The sequence below is a fragment of the Dermacentor andersoni genome, chromosome 1 (genome assembly GCF_023375885.2).
Source record: "Dermacentor andersoni chromosome 1, qqDerAnde1_hic_scaffold, whole genome shotgun sequence".
NCBI lineage: Eukaryota > Metazoa > Arthropoda > Arachnida > Ixodida > Ixodidae > Dermacentor > Dermacentor andersoni.
This window is the reverse complement of record NC_092814.1, coordinates 96,607,210-96,624,041: the sequence shown is the minus strand read 5'-3', so window position 1 is coordinate 96,624,041 and position 16,832 is coordinate 96,607,210. Positions and strand designations below refer to the sequence as shown.

At 50.9% G+C, this 16,832-nt stretch overlaps 1 protein-coding gene across 2 annotated transcripts in view; it reads right to left on the bottom strand.

Moving 5' to 3' along the window:
* Nucleotides 1-2,041: 2,041 nt before the first annotated feature.
* LOC126544888 (protein tiptop-like) overlaps nucleotides 2,042-16,832 on the bottom strand; it is a 468,690-nt gene continuing 453,899 nt past the window's right edge. For both annotated transcript variants that reach the window (XM_072286468.1, XM_050192415.2), the window contains exon 2: nucleotides 2,042-8,193. In XM_072286468.1, the coding sequence (XP_072142569.1) occupies nucleotides 5,315-8,193 (2,879 nt within the window). In that variant the 3' untranslated portion in view covers nucleotides 2,042-5,314. The remainder of the gene's footprint in view (nucleotides 8,194-16,832) is intronic.

Below are 16,832 nucleotides of genomic sequence, written 5' to 3'. Positions count from 1 at the left end.
TCGTGCCTCATAATCCGAAAATGGTTTTGGCACGCAAAGCCCCCTAATGTAAAAAAAAAAATATCACACCATTGGTTGCCTACCTTTTAAAGATCCCTGTGACCCACCATATGACATGTTCATGTTACTTGGCCTACATAGCCTTTGGCGCAGTAGAACGCGCGACAGGCACGCTGAACCACTACGAAGCACTCGATCTATCAGTTTTCCGAGAATCTGCTGCTTATCCGTTCGTAGTGTGTACGCTGCACAAGAAGCAGCGCCTGCTGAATGCCTTTATTGGACGCTTGCACGTGCTTCCCTTACTTGAATGTGTTTTCAGCCACCTTAAATTTCTATAGAGCTTTTTTTTTTTACTTTGCTGAAAGTTCTGCTTCTATGTAGCAAAGAAAGAAAACAGCGGGCGTTGCACTAGTGGGTAAGACACTCGGCTTCTGAGTGTGGGGGTCGTAAGTTCTAAACTGAAAGGCGCCAACGTTTTTCCTTTCGAATTTATTTTGCTGTATACATTAATTTCTTTACAGCGATTCATCTAACGGGACAGACGGACAGCTTTCCTCGTTGGTAGGCATCGAAATGCTCGCACATTCAAAATATCGTTAGATAGTTAACTCCACTAGGGGAGTAACATTTACTCTCTTCCTGATTACAGCTACACTCTTAGAAAAATTTACACCCTTTGGGGCTTATCTTGTCCCACAACAATAATCGTCATCTGTCTTGCCCGCGTTTCCTTTCTGTAACGCTGTGAGCCCGGTACTTCCCTGTCACGAACGGCATGCGCGTTATCAGTGTGACGCAGCATTCTCGACAGGAAAGTAGCGAGTGCCGAGTTTTCAGGAAAGGAAACGCAAGCGAGGCAGATGACGATTATTGTTGTGGGACAAATATACACCCCAAAGGGTGCAACCGTTTTAAGAGTGTAAGAAAAGTTTACACCCTTTCGAGTGTATATTTGCCACACAACGATAATCGTCATCTGTCTTGCCCGCATTTCCTTTCTTGAAAACGATGCGCTCGTTACTTTCCTGTCGGGAATGCTATGTCATGCTGATAACGCGCATGCCGTTCGTTACTAGTAAGTACCGTGCTCGCAGCGTTTAAGAAAGGAAATGCGGACAAGGCCGATGACGCTTATCGTTGTGTGGCAAGATACGACCCAAAGGGTGCAACTCTTCTTAGAGTGTAGCTTTCATGTCGCACGAAGTAGTCAAATGCTGGTATGCGGCTGTAAAAGATGATACATGTCCAGATAAGCACCCCACATAGAACATAGGAGATGCGACCAATAACGAGACATCTGGCGCCAAGACACCCGGCACTACACGACACATCCCAGTACCCACTTTGCCAGTTTATACAGCCATGCTCTGAGCGGCATCACTCGCCTTGATGGCAGAGGTAGATCATTCAGAGACCAAGACCAGTTGGCTCGCGCATACGAGATCTATCTGCGTAAACTTACGTGGCTGGTGAAGCTGCATATAAATGTCAGTTGAGGATGGTAAAGAGACAAACAAATCTCGTTTCGCTCACCGTATTGACGACAAAATTTTCACTTTACCGTATATAAACCAATTATGTTCAAGAAAAATTCTGTTTTTGACCATAAACGGAAAAAGTGATTTTTTGAAATGAAATACTCGGTTTCTTCCACTGAAAAACACTTCTGTAGTAAAAATACAAATGTTTTGTTTTTCCCCCGTTTTGTTTGCATTTATTTGTTTTAACATGTACAGTAAATAAATTAGCCTGGTGCTAACTCAGCTCACATGCAAGCAAATTGCGATTTTGTACATGGACAGTCTGGGGAACTTGTCATCCTTTTCCCCAGGCTACCCATCCACAAAATGTTGTCCCGAATTGCCTAGGTTTTTATTTTTTTCCATAAGAAGGACGCACCGTCTACTGGCGAATAGCGTACAGCGCTTCGTCTCAGAGGACTGTCTTTCCGTTGGCTCCATAAGGACCTCCAACGTGGAAGCACCGGAGCTACTCATCGGAATGTCAGTTGAACAAGGACGACACAGAGTCAACACAATTCCGCAGTCGCGATATAGAGTTTATTAGTAATAAATAATAGGAATATAGACATATACAATTTCAAGTTTTTCGTCTCAATGGTCGTATGTACAATGCGGGAAAAGTGGAAGCACTTGCCAACTCAAAAACAGAAACAAATGCGTTCTCCTGGGAACCACAACAAACAAAACCGCGTGTTATTTTTTTTTCTCCCTTATTTTTATTTCTTTTGTCACTTTTTCCCGGGACAAGTGGCCACACAGGTCGTCGTACGGTGCTCCTTCCCTTCCCGCCCTCGTGCTTCTTTTTTTTTGTTTTTTTGTTTCGCACCACCAGCCCCGCGAGCAGCCGCGAGGGAGAGCGACGCTCGCCGGGACACAGTCACACGCGCAGACACGCTGAAAAGCCACTCACACGCACAGCAGCTGTGCTAAGAGGGGACCCCGGACATGCGGCAAAACGCAACGGTCTCGAGAGAACCAAGCAAATTAAATGAGAAAAATAAAAAAAAAACTGCCGCGAGACAGAAAACGGAACGACGACAGCTTTTTGTCCACATTTCTACCGGGATTGATTGAGACGTGGCTGTCGCCAGCGCGCACCGATGGAAGATGAGGTGCGCTTGCCCGCGAGGGCTTTCCGGGTTGAAACCCTGAACCGCCGCAAGAATCGCCAGAGAACGGGGAAGGGGGGAGGTGTGAGAGCGTGTGTGTGTTTGTGAGAAAGAGAGATCGACATGCTAGATAGACATACGGAGCGCAGGTTGAGAGATGTCGGGGGATCGCGGGAGGCAGGCGTGCCTGATTGCAAGGAGACGAGTGCGCAGGTTCCTTTATATAACGAGATACAGGCTACAACAACTTTCGCCAGCTTAGCACTTTTTTTTTTACGTCCTCTTTACAGAAATCACGGGGCGGCGCTCGGACCACCAACGGGGGCCGAGCCCGCGCCCCGAGGGCTGAGGCAGGGCCGCGGCCAAGTACGACGTGGCAGCCGCGACCGGTGCGCACGCCACTTCCAGGGATGGGGGATTCCTCCGCGCCACGCAGCGTCATCGGCGTGATATGCAACATCATTTCGGCGCGCCGCTAAAGGGCTCATTCCGGGGCACCAGCGGGGCGCGTTTAGTGCCTCCCCGAAGTGGCGCGCCACGGTCCGCCGAGTCGCACCGCAGTGAGAACGCGATTGCGACCAGCACGAAGAGGGCGTCAGACAAGTACTTCTATAAATTACGCGGCCCCCGCCAACAAAGGTGGCGCGCCTTCTCCGAAGTTGTCACAAAGAAACTCGGGAATAGCGGCCGTGCTAATGCGCGCGCACCAAGAGCGCGCAGAATGCGGCAAGCCCCAGCGACGAAATTTCCTTATTATCCGCGTAAACGTATCTGGCGAGGGGGGAGGGTCTCTTGCCGTTTGCGGCGCGCCACTCGCGCCAGGTCTGTGCGCAAATCTACGTGCCGGATACATAATAGAAAAGATGCCGCCTGCCAACAGGCAGCTCGGCCGCGGTCTCCTGGACGAGTTTTCACCTACCAAAACTGACACCCCAAGTGAAAATACATGGCTGCGCAGCACCATTCCCGGAATCTTGCACGCGACAACAGCTCTCACCGGTTATTGCGTCGTTTCAATCTCGCCGGCTCGGCTGCTCGCGTGCCGCATTGCAGTTTTCAAATTACGATCTCGGCCCTTATTCCCTTGCTCCTGTGTGTGTGTTTTCTGGCAGGCCCTAGATGACGGCCTGCTGTACGCGCGCACCTCGCGCCGCGGTCCCCGCAGAGCAATCGGCCCAGTGCTTAGGCGCGGCGCGCCCAGCGAAGAAAACGGCTGCACTTCTTTTGCTTGTTCGTGCCCCCCGTGAATGACCCGCACGCGGCGAAACAGGCAACAAAGCAGGCTCGCTGATCCTTTGCAGCGACGGCCCCTGCTGGCGTGTGGCGAACTTTAGCGGCGACAGTGAAAGACGAACAGAAAGAGCTGCAAGAGAACAGGCGCGAGCTGGGCGGCCAAGATTCTCGCGGTCTTGCCGAGTGATAATGTGTTAAGACTGCGCACAGGCCTATCTCGTCGCGCGCATCTTTGGTTGTTCAGACGGCCGTGGAACAGCAACCAGCCGCAGAGGGCCAGCTTTTGCCATCTGTAAGCAACCAACTGAAGCCGTCCTAATGAAGATATTCGCAAACGCTTTGCGTTTTCAATACAAACGTGAGCATCAGCGTGCATGAGGATAAAAGCAACTGCCTGAAACCGACGATCCATGCGTAGTTCATTCTTGGTAATCACACTCAACTATAGTACAATATATGCATGTAGGACTTGAGACCCCACGAAGAAAAAAAAAAGGAAAAAAAAAGAGAAGGTCGTTTCTATATACACGTATAAAGGCATTTCCCAGCACGGTAAACCGCGCAAGCACTACAACATCGACTCATCGCTAACTCGCGCTGTTCTTTTGAAGAACTCAAAAAACAAACACAGCATCACAAGGTTTGATATGGAACACCGAGGTGCACTGCAGCAGGTATGTGGTCACAAACAAGGGCTGTCGCTCGGAATAGTTGCAGAAACGTTTCTTGCGGTTACTACTCCTGTGGAACACCGGAGAAAACACGCAACATAGAGAACAACCTCTGAGCTCCCGTCCTTCTACCGCTCTTTTCCGAACACACAGGACGGGGTAGTTTGGGAAAGAACCAGCGCAACCTTTAAACTCTATCGCCCGTGCGTCAAATGCCTTATTGCAAACACTGAAAATTTTCCACTTCCCATTGATATGTAATCAATGACAAGAGTGAGCTCCAAAATAAAGAAGGAAAAAAAAAAGACAGACGGAAAGAAGACGAGAGGGCGTACACATCACGGCACGTTCATAAATTAAGGAATGTTGGTTCTGGCGCGCAATTAAGGTAGCCAGCCAATGCCTTCCAGCCGCCACCTCGTGACTGCTACCGGCGCGTGGAATTCTCTTTTGCTTGAGCATTGCCACTCTGTGGATTGCCAGGCGACTAGCGTCCCCCAGCCTGAACACTTGGTTGCGGGCAGCCGCATTAAGGTCAGTTAAGTAACGGTCGCCCAGATCTTTAAGTGAAGACCCGATCGCCGGAGGCGGCGTAGTTGGGCATAGGCTGGCCATGCTCACACAAGTTCACTCAAAGAGTCTTGAGTCCACAGACTGTCATCATCACAAACGGGGTTCGAAGAACGAGGTGTCGAAAGAATGAGAATCACATGGAAAGATTGCTCCGCGTCCCAGCTTGGCGAGCCACACAACTGTCCGGCCGAATCCCTGGGGGTCACACGTACTTACTGGACAACTGCTTGGCCAGTTCCGTGTACTTGAGAAACTTAGAGTGCGGGCTCTCGTCGGCAGGAGCCGCTGGCGAGCTGGCCGGCGGCGAGGCAGCTGGCGAACCAGCCGGCCCATGGCTGCCTGCGGCGCCCTGCGACGCTTCCTTGGGCGCCGGCTCCTTGGCCTTCCAGGTGGGCGAATCACCCGGCGTCGCCGCCGAGCCGTCCTTGATGAAGTGCATTTTGGAGAGGTGGTGCCGGTAGGCGCCCTTGGACACGAAGTGTGTATCGCAGAAGGCGCACTTCATGAGCGAGTCCGAAGTGGCTGCGTCGTTGCAGGCCCAGCTGAAAGCCAGGATAGAGCCAGGGCTCGCCGCCTGCGGCGCGTTGGCGCGCGACAGGTGCGCGTCCGTCTTGTCCAGCAGTTTCTGCAGCTCCTTGAGCGGATGGTCCGAGACCGCGTCGCCTTCGCCGTTGTGCTGTCCACGCCTGGAGCGCGACGAGCTCGCGGCTCGCGGGTTCTGCTTGGCCTTGGGAGAAGCCGTCTTCATCTCGGCCAGCGGCGTGTCGCAAGACGAGGACGACGACAGATCGTCCGTGTCCGGCCCGCCGCGCTCAGACGACCTCCGGGAAGGCAACCCGTCCGCGATCACCAGGTCGTCTGCGCCCGGCGAGCTGGCTCTCGTTGACACGGACTCCGCGGGCGACCGAGGTTGGCTGAGGCGCTCCGGGTCGAGCACGGGCGGCTCCGCGTCCTTGTCAGGCGAAGACACGCCGCTGCGGGGCGAAGCGTGGTTGGCCGGCGTCTCTTCGGAGGGGCACGGCGACGCGAGGCCTCCCGTCAGCCGTGGTGAGTGGCCAGCCGACTTGATGGCACCGTAGCGAGGTGAGCCCGCTGGGTGCCATGGAGGGTAGACTTCCTCGTCGATGCCGAGTCGCTGCAGTATCCCAGCCGACGTAGGCCCTCCGCGCTTGCCTTTACTGTCGAAACTCTTCTCGATGAGTCTTTCGATGGCGTTGAGGACCGACGTTGAAGACGATGACGTGGAATTGGGCCTCTTCTCCGACTCGGCGGAGGCCGCGCGATCGGGCTCGGCAGACTGCGGACGCGGCGACTCCAGCGGCGGCGGCGGAGGCGGAGGCGTATCGTCCTCGGCGCTTTTGCGCGACTCGTTGGAAGAGCAGGGCTCGGGTCTAGCCTGCTGTTGCAACGCGGTCTTGAGCAACTGCTGCGAGCGGCTGCAGCTTTTGATGTGCTGGACAAAGTCTTTGGCGTCCACCTTCTCGGCGCACTCTTCGCAGGCAATCTTGCCGTCGGACTCAGCAGCGCCAAGCGGACTTGGCGACGTCTGGTTGCTCGGTGCTCCAGAACGTGCCGTCATCTCCATACGTTCCAGTTCGAGCAGCTTGCGAACAGGCAGCGACTTCTTGCGCCGCTCACGCGTCTGTCGGCGCCGCCCACCACCTTCAGTAATGGAGCGGAGAATATGTTCCTTGTAATGAGAGTTCTTCACCATGTGGTAGCTGAGTTCTTTCAACGAGCCGAACGCCTGGTCGCAGACCTTACACGTGAGTACCGCGTTGACTTGCGACTGATTAGCGAGCTTGTCCTCCGGAGTCCGCCACGAAATTATCTGCTCCTGGCTGATTATATTTGTGTAGTGCTGCGTGACCCTCATGTGCGTTGTCATGTCGGCAAGCGACTTGAACGACTGTCCGCACCACATGCACTTGAGGATCTGCCTCGTCTGTTCAGCGCCTTTTCCCAGCCAGACGTCTTGTCCACGAACCAGTTTTCGGGGCAGGGGCACGCCGTCTTTCGTGGTCGCGCCAGAGGCACCTGGAGGTGTGGCCGTAAGCTTTGGCGGGGGAGGAGTCGTATGGCCTGCTGATACGGGCGGCGGTGGCGGTGCAGCTGCATGCATCCCAGCCATGCCGCAGCGTGGAGATTGCTTCATGTGCAGCGTCATGTCTGCCAGTGACTGAAACGATTCCTTGCACCAGACACACGTGAAGACATCCTTGGTCTGCTCACCACTCCGACTGATCCATTGACTTTGCCACGGGTTCTGCCTGTTCGAGGCTGGTCGGAACGCATCTCCCTTGGCGGATGTCTTTTCAGGAAAGGCTATTTTCATCGCAGAGCTTGTTGCATGACCTAATTCGGACGAGGTGCTTCGTTCTCGTTTAACCTTGCCGTTCCAAGAGTGATGCTGGTGATGTGGCTCAGAGCCAATAGCCCTGGCGCCCATGCTCACTGGCGCCGGAGCTGACGGCATTCGAGCCCCAAGCCAGGGCCCTCCGGGAGTCGGGTCTAGCCGGCCCAATTTTGCAGGTTTGTGTTCGTGCGGTACCGTTCGCGCTCTTCGTCGTGACACCGACAAGTCTAGTGGCGAATCGGTGGCCCCGTTAGCTGAGGGGCCTTCCGCGACCGGCATGTCTTCATCCCCGGACTCCGCCACATCGCTTCCCGATGGCTTCTTGAGGCTAAAGTCCAGCGGGGCGTCCTCTTCGCCCGCAGCCTCTTCGTTGATGTCATCCCCTTCTTCCTCTTCTTCCTCCTTCTTGACGACGACCATGGGCGCAAGGACCGGTGGCGCCTCGTCGCGCGCAGGGGTGCTGGTCTTGCGCAGCGGTACTTCTCGGTCGTCCGGCTCCTCTTTGAGTGCCGCCGGCTCGGCAGCCACATCATCTTGCATGGGCGAGGAGGGAGCTTTGGGCGTCGCCGCCGAAGCACGCTCGCTGTCCACCGGTGAACACCGCGGCTCGGCAGGAGGCGTCTCGGCCAGCACCGGTGGCGACGTGCTTCGCGTGTCGCTTGTCACCGAGCCGTCCTCCTTGGCTTCGTCGGCAGGAGCGTCCACCTTCGCCTCGCCTTCCTCCCCTGCGAATGTCCAAAAAAGAAAGGAAAACAGGGTCAGATAATGGGCGACTGGGGTACGCTCGGATGAGTGCGTAGCTCGAAAGTACGAGACGGGAGGTAGGGAAAAGATAAGGGGTAGAAAGATTAATGGCAGGAAATAATAGCTGCCATGAAATATAAACGCAAACGGCACGATCCATTCCTTCTTGCGCTCTTACGGCTACCTCTAAGCCTATATAAATTCACAGTACAAGACAAATAGAACACTACTCGAGCGTCAAGAGCACGCTCTTAATATTACTAGCGGAATCGTGGAAAGTTGCAGTAGCAAGAGCGACTAGAAAATTTCTGCGTGCCACGCAAAAATCATTTTCCAGTAATTGCTTTCCTTTGTTTCTTCAGAGGCACCAGGAAATCAAGATTCGAGTGAAATTTAGGCGCACCTGAATGGCGCAGTAGGTACTAGTGCTACCCTTTGCTACCCTTTGTACGTCATATTTGACGGCAAGCATCACAAAGTAAGATTAATGTCTCCAGTTTCGTTTTTTTTTTTTTTTTGTAAGCACAGATGGTCATCGTGCTCGCTTATCGCGACGCGGAAGGTTACCGATAGCGCTCAACAACTGCTATACCGCCGCCAGTGAAAGAAAAACACCGCGGAGTCCCCTTGTGCTTTCCAGTCGACGCCAACTGTAAGCCGTACTTAGACCTCTCCGCACACTCGAAAAAAGAATCAAAACTGTCTCCCGCCAGCGCGACGAGCGTGCCGAGCAGGCGCGCGCTGGCGTCGTTCTTCGCTCCTGTCTCCGTCAAGTATCAACCGACGCAGAGGCTGCCATGATAGATGGCCCGCGCTTGCGGAAGCCAGGTGCTGCTGTTGGCTGCGAGCGAGCGTGGCTGTTGTTCACCGCTGAGCGTACCTGCCCCGCCGTCGACCGTTTTGCGCCTCGCGAGGACGCGCATGATGTATGCCACACGCGCCGATGACGCGTCTAGCCAAGCTGCAGACCAGGCGGAGCTGGTGAAATTGCGACCGATTATTGCCGGGCTTGTGCTGGATATCTTACGTTTTCTCGTCCTATCTATCTTAAAGACGTAACATTAGAAATTATGGGGTTTTACGTGCCAAAACCACGATCTGATTATGAGGCACGCCGTAGTGGGGATCAATTTTGAGCACCTGAAGTGCTTTAACATGCACCTAAATCTAAGTACACGGGTGGTTTCGCATTTCGCCCGCATCGAAATGTGGTCGTCGTGGCCGCGGGATTTGACCCCGCGACCTCGTGCTTAGCAGCGCAAAACCAAAGCCACTAAGCGACCACGGCAAGTTGACGTAAAATAGCCGTTCCGCAGCGCCTGCGCACAACTTACGCCAACTGTTTGCAGTGCCCAAAAAAGGCTGCTGCAATACCACTATGCGCGGAACGAACCTCGGCAAGCGCTGCGCAACGGTCACTGCAGTTCACGACAGATTGATCGAGCATGGACGAAAACGGCAAAGATTACGCGAAGCGAACATCGGGGACCCATAGAAGAAGAACAACAAGGCCTATAAATCAGTTTGTTGTGAAGGTCTAGAACACAAAAGAGAAAATCTCTGGCTAGGCAGCCCAATCCTTATTCCCAAAACGTTTACTACGTAAGAGATGCGCGTAATTACGCGCTGCCTTCCTCTCGCGAGAACTCATGCATTCTTCTCGCGAGAACTCATGCAGGCTGAGATCTGCGTGTATGATGCGGTCTTGTGAAACGATGCATATTTAGCCCCAGCAGTCAGATCTTTTTCCTACGAAGTACTTCGTGTGTGCAATGGTACGCATGAGTAGTCGATGGCTGTGGTTGCGTAAGTGCACGTAAAATGAAGCGAAAGGAACTAAAAGCAACTAATGCTGTGAGTCGGACACGTCTTCAACACCTTTTATGCTCCTTTACCACGTTCGCTAAAATATACGATTTGGTATCACGAGAGCACCTTTTTCTTTCGGCTAAACGTGGTCGCATAGGAGCTAGTAAATGGCAGTCCATCGAGCTATTTTTCGGTTATGTGTTTCCGGCGAAAGATGACCCCATGTTAACGTGGGCTCAACGTCCTTGCTGCTAACACGCACCTGTTGTGAAAGTTAGGCAAATGAATCGCGAGGCAAGTAAATGTTCTGCTATCTCCACGAGTATCACAAGTGAGCAACACGCAGGCTCCGAGAAGTTGCGAGATCTAGTGCTGCGAGCTACGCCACGCGGAAAAATGAATTAATGAAGCTTCATTGTATCGTAGAATGCGATGACACGTCGGACTGGGCAACGGGCGACGACGTAGTTGTGGTCGAAGACGGTAGCTATCATCTAGACCCTAAGCCGGAACTACCACGACTCCACTGCACCTTGACGAAACCCAAGAACGTTTATAGTAGCGCCACAGTATGCTGCAACCGTCCATCATACAAATAACGGACTGTGAAAAGAGGAAACCAATTTGTACTCGACTTTCTCCTTTTTAAACAGAGCGAAACCTGCTAGATGTTAACGTCCGATGGTTACATTTGAGTTATAAATAGCAGGGCAGCTTCCGGAAGTGTCCATTTCAATTTAAACAGCGTAAGTTTATTTAACACGTAACACAATCTCAGTATACAGGCAATTTTTGCATACCGCCTGTGAAAGCGATAAGGATGCAGCGGCATCGAACCTGCACAAATTTTAGCGTAAAGCACATGCACAGCAGAACCAGGCACCGCCTGCTTAACCTCCATACATGACACCCCCCCCCCCCCACGCACACACACACATACACACACTTTTTTTTTGTTCATTTCTTAGTCGTTCTCTCTTCAGGTACAAATATAATCGCGCCCGTTGTGCTCAAACAAAACTTGACTGAGCACTAAACTAATGGTCGAGTTCCATCGTGCAGGTCATCGACAGTCTTATGCTATCAGAGCCTTAAATAAAAACTTTTTGTTTACTTCCTTCAGTGCTGTATTTAAGTTATTTCTTAGCAAGTACATTACATTCGTTCCCTTGAGAATTCCATGAAACCTGTGTGATTGTCTTTGAAATCTTATTTCTGGGTGAATACACAGTTAAAAGCGACATTACGACATGTGTCGTAGTACAGTGCCCTCAGAAAGGGGAAACGCTGCCACCGTATACAGCCGAGAGCACTGAACACAACCAAGGGTATTGCGAAAACAGAAGTCTTCGCAAGGAAAAAAAAAAAAATAAACTAATGAACGGAAATGTTACTAAAATGTATACCTATATGCTGGCAAGTGGATCTCTACAAATAAAATAAGCCAAAGCCGTCTTATCGGACGTTCCACTCTTTAGACATGGTGATACAGTACAGCACCGAACTTCATTAGTGCGACTTCGTTCGCAAGCTTTGCAAATCCTGCTCGCCAAGAGCGTGAGAAAAATCAATTCAACTATACGCTCAAACCATGCAGGTTATTTCCTGCTTCGAATAGTTATGTAAGCAATGGGCGCAGAGAGCATCACTAAGCAAATTGAGCCTTGTTACGTTTAGAGTTCCGTACGAAACCCTTTTTCATATTTGAACCGGCTTCACAGGGAAAATGTTCATGTTTCAGCATGCGACTATAAGTGAACTTGTTTAATTTTTTTTTTTTCTGTTAAGAAAACTTGCTGGTGATCTGAATAAATGAGCGATTCCATGGTAAATATTGCAGATAAGTTACTTTCAGTGGCTCAGTTTGCACGAGTCAGCAATCGCATTTGACTGCAAGTGGCTTTTCGTAAGGTCGCTTTGACGCTGTTGCAGCATCTCGTGCACCTTCCCTGGCTCGCCAATGTAATAAAGAATAACTGGTATCTTAAACACCAGGCCGAGGAATGTAGAGCGCGGCAGAGGGCCCATCAAGTTCAGAAGGGCAGCTCGGATCTTGCTGGTCGCCACATGCGCAATCTGAACACCACATTTCCTGAAGATACGAGACTTCAATTCTCTACTATACTGCATCGTTGCCCTACGTTGTCTGGAAGTGGCTACGTCTCTAAGCTTCTACGATTTCCAGCGACTATAGAACGTTTGGAAGCCTTTTCACTGCAAGTATGTCTGGATGACCTTCATCTCTTCTTCCATGTCAATTGCGTTCGAGCATGTCTCTAACCTGACTCGGTTGACAAGCAGTGTCGCGAATGCACGCTAATCTACTATGAGGTGCACTGATATGAAGATCGGATATCGTCGAGAATGCGGAAGTTTTCTGCAAATAGCAGTCGAACGATGAACGCCGCTCGGGTGCACCTCGACGTACTAAAAAGTGGAAGATCCTCATGGCGCGATACAGAGACGTGTGCAGAATATGTATGCTACTTACAATAGTTAAGGACTTCCAACTCTCGGTGAGCACCCGCCGCCAATTTACGGCCTACCAAATATTCCCAAAAGCAGGGTATGATCACGACTTTTAGTCGATTTCAAGTGGCAACAGGGCTTCTTCGCTACATGACCAATGCGCTCGCTCCGTGTTGGGAAAGACAGGACGTACACGTTGAAAGCGCTCACGACTTCAACAGCAAGGTAACGAACGTTGTCCTGCATGGTTCTGAGTGACCAGTGTCTTTCGACGTTTTCTATCGGGGAAATGTAAACAGCAACCACGCAAGTTCGTTTCGTCGTGCGCTGCAGCATATATAAATTCCCTGTGGGGAAGCCGATCCCATTGTGAAGAAATGTTGCGCATGGAAATAGAAACGTTGGAACGATTATTTTGACGTGGTCAGTGGATCATATTTTTGTTCGACGTGCTTTTACCTGACCTGGCGATTTTCCGTAAGACACTTGACTACAGCAATCTATGGAGATGCCTTTGAGGATGTGTTAAAGGGGTGAAACCTCTAAAGGCCTTTTGCTCGGCACTAAGTACGTTTTCGGGCATTTTCAACTGCACAAGCCAATGAAACTAGCGTTTTCGCGTTCCCTGGTGCCGACATGCTTCATCGGACTAAAATTCTTCCAACAAGCAGCGCCAACCTGCGGGTCGCTGACCGCATTTCTCCTACGCTTTAAGCGCACTCACTGCAGAGCCTGTGTGAACAGTTTCACAACACGTAAGACCACTAGTTTTGTCACCTTGCAACAGTTTGGCTAGGTTGCAAATGGAGACTGTCTATTGCACTGTCACTTTTAAGCATCAGTTGCGTCACAATTCTGAAAAAAAAAACAAAAAAAAAAACATGAGCCCCGGCGTTATCTTTAAGGTAATTATCTGAATTCAGATCCTGCGTAAGGCTTTGCAATGAACACCAGCGACGCTTATTCTCTGAACACTGACTTGAAAACACCGCTATCAAAATAATGTCATTAAAACTGCAAGCCACGCCTAATTAACTCTGCAGAGAATCTAGGTCGGTACGATATACTGCTCGTGCAATATACAGATTTGCTTTACTTTAGCGAAATTCTCGAGGTCGTACACGAAGCGGACGTGAAAACAAGCCGGCGGACACTGACGCCTTAGAGAATGAAAAGGCTGAGCACGTGGTCACCACTATGCAAATGGCAGAGCGGCGGGACGCGCCCGAACGATGCCGATAGGCTGCGGAAGACGCGGTAACGCTTGCCATGTACACAGTCAGCCTTTAGAGCTTGTATAACACCGACTCGTGCGGACTCGCGCGCAGGCGAAACGAATCAAAACGCGACCGCAATCGCGACTATATATACTGGAACGCCGAGCAGCAGCAGAAGCAGCAGCCCCAGCATGCATAGCCACATTCATGTCGGTTTCATGCTTCGAAAGGTCGTCGCGGCCTTCGACACGGGGCTGCCAGGAGCAGCTGCGACCCGAGGGCAGGAAAGCAGCCTCGCGCCCACCGCCGGCCCTCAGCCGCGGCTGTTGCCCGCACGCGGGAACAACGCCACTGCAGAACACAGCCAACCGCGGCAATGTCGTGCTCAGGTCTATAGCGCCTCCGAAGAACGCCGCAGGGAAGTATCCCGGACTCATAGAGCGCAAGCTTCGCTGCATTACCTCCCACGACGAGCACCGCCACTTATAGGCTTTTGAGCGCCACGGTGTCCTGCGAAGTTGCCGACTAAAGGGAGACAAAAGCGGAGGAATAAGTCTGTCTACATACGTTGATTGTGCTTTGAAACCTCCATCTACGCTTCTTTGACGCAGAAGTGGATTAGATATTAGAGGATTAGATGAAGACAAAACCACCTCGGCAGGCGGGTGGATGGCCTAAGTTGGTTCGACATGCTGAAGTAGCATCGCGTGAAAGACAATTCGTACATACGAACGTGGCCTACGTCAGAGCTCGTGGCACACTCTGGTGACCGTTGTCTTTCGCGCATCCCTGCTGCTTTAAGATACAAAGCTTCCATTCTTGAACTTCGGGCCCACAACGCGGCGCCCATGACATCAGAGTGACGTAAAGTATAACTGCATTTTAGCGTACTTGGGTCGTCTTAGCGAAGTACAAATCAATAAATGTTAGCAGACTGGGTGTTTGCTTGCTTTAGAAAACAACGTAATTAACTAGACCCAAGCAGACGCTGTCAAAGTCTACTACTTTACGTGGAGCCAGTGCGGAGAGCCCGCGCACGCCAAACAATGGCGTTATTAAAGCCGCAAGTTCACACAGCTTAACCAGTTGAGCCGCAAGCTGCGTCATGAAAGTATTGTCGCGAATTTCTTACGAGGCATGCCCGTCCGTCCGGGCAAAGCAATATACAAGATAAAGAAGGATGAAAGTATAAACTATGTTCTGTCCTTCATGTACCATTGACAAAAGTATGCATCGCCCAGTGTTGCCGAGAAAAAATCATGTTGTTTAGAGCAGAGAATAATTTAAAAAAAAAACAACGAAGCGCTAGGCTTGTGGGCTGCGGATGACAGAAGCAACCCACGAAGCTAGTAAAACATGCCGCTAAACCTAGCGCAGCTTTGCGATAAACTTCGTAACGAAGAGACATTTAAGCCGACGGAGGAGAAACCAAAATAAGACTTTCACTAGGTACGCCACGTGATTGCAACGTTGTATGATATGCGTGGAGCGTAACCGCTATGCAATTTCTTCGGATATGCACACCACGATATGGTCGAAACAACAGATCCCTCTGTACAAAGTTTCTACACTAAGCATGTATGAATTGCTGATAACCGACATTGTGGGACAAAACTTGAGAAGATGCGAGTCCAAAAGAAGATTACGAATCGGTCCGAACAACCACATGGCTCATCTTATACTTTCGTAAAATCTCGTTCTGTTCTCGCATCATATATACGCCAATTTGGCATCGCGCAACCCCGCACTGGATCTGTCATGTTTGCTCTTGTCTTGAGAAAAAAAAGTTGATAAACATCATGGACGGTCACCGGATGGAAAGCGCTCTTGCTTTTCTCGCTGAAGGCGATCACAGCATTCGTCTGCATCTCGCCTCGTCGTTGATATAGGGCTCTGGAACGCTGTTTCTACCAATCCTTTTTGCTAACGCCTCTGTCGGAATACGTTCAACTGGATTTTATAGCATGGATCATACACACGCAAGCAACCCGCCGTGGTTGCTCAGTGGCTATGGTGTTAGGCTGCTGAGCACGAGGTCGCGGGATCGAATCCCGGCCACGGCGGCCGCATTTCGAAGGGGGCGAAATGCGAAAGCACCCGTGTGCTTAGATTTAGGTGCACGTTAAAGAACCCCAGGTGGTCGAAATTTCCGGAGTCCCCCACTACGGCGTGCCTCATAATCAGAAAGTGGTTTTGGCACGTAAAACCCCATAATTTTTTTTTCACACGCAAGCATTCAAAACTTCCATCGCTTCCAAACATGAAGACTTAGTAAAGATTTATTTGAATTTTCGTGACTGCGTGAACAACTTGGGCACTTTTTTGAAGCCACCGACCGGACATAAGTGAATATTAAAGCAGTTTTTCATTGCTGCAACAATTACGCGCATTATAGGAACAATATAAGATATTTTTCTCTGTAAGTTTAATGCTTTTTTTAGAGTGCCTGTTCTTTGCCACTGCCCGCAGTGCAGTGTGCAGGGTCAATCGTTTTCCGCTCAGCTGAACCAGTTGGACGACTAGCCTCTGCCGGAAGAAAAAAATTTGCAACATCGACGCAACTTAACATCGAATCAGAAGACCGTGCAAGCGCTACTGCGCTCGGTGAGATCGACCGGCCTGTGTGAATGCCTGTGATTGGAACACCTCTTCTGTTACCTGCTTTTCTTTCTTTTTTTTCTTTTTCGCTGCCTTTGCCCTCTTTACAACCCCTATATTCCCTACCCCAGTGCAGGGCAGCAAACCGGAAACTCTCCTCTGGTTAACCTCCTCGCCTTTCCTCTCTCGCTCTCTCTTTAGAGTGCACGTCTCCGTGAGGCAAATTTCGACCTGGAGTGGCAATAGCCAAGAAACTTTAATTCCCTCTTTCTAGTGTCAATCCTTCTGCACAGCAGGGTTGTTCTTATGCATTTAGGTAAGAAGCCAATTGCTTCAAGTAAACTACATCAGACAACGAGGATTGTTCTATTTCATCTTATTCAAGCTTGCTTGTACTGCCAGTATTCAAACACACTTTCAAGATTGTCTGCATTGCGCTTTAACGGTCTCGTTTCCAAATGGACACGTCTGCCAGAATGCCCACCAATTTCGAAACAAATGCCGCATCGACGATAAAGTAGTCCACG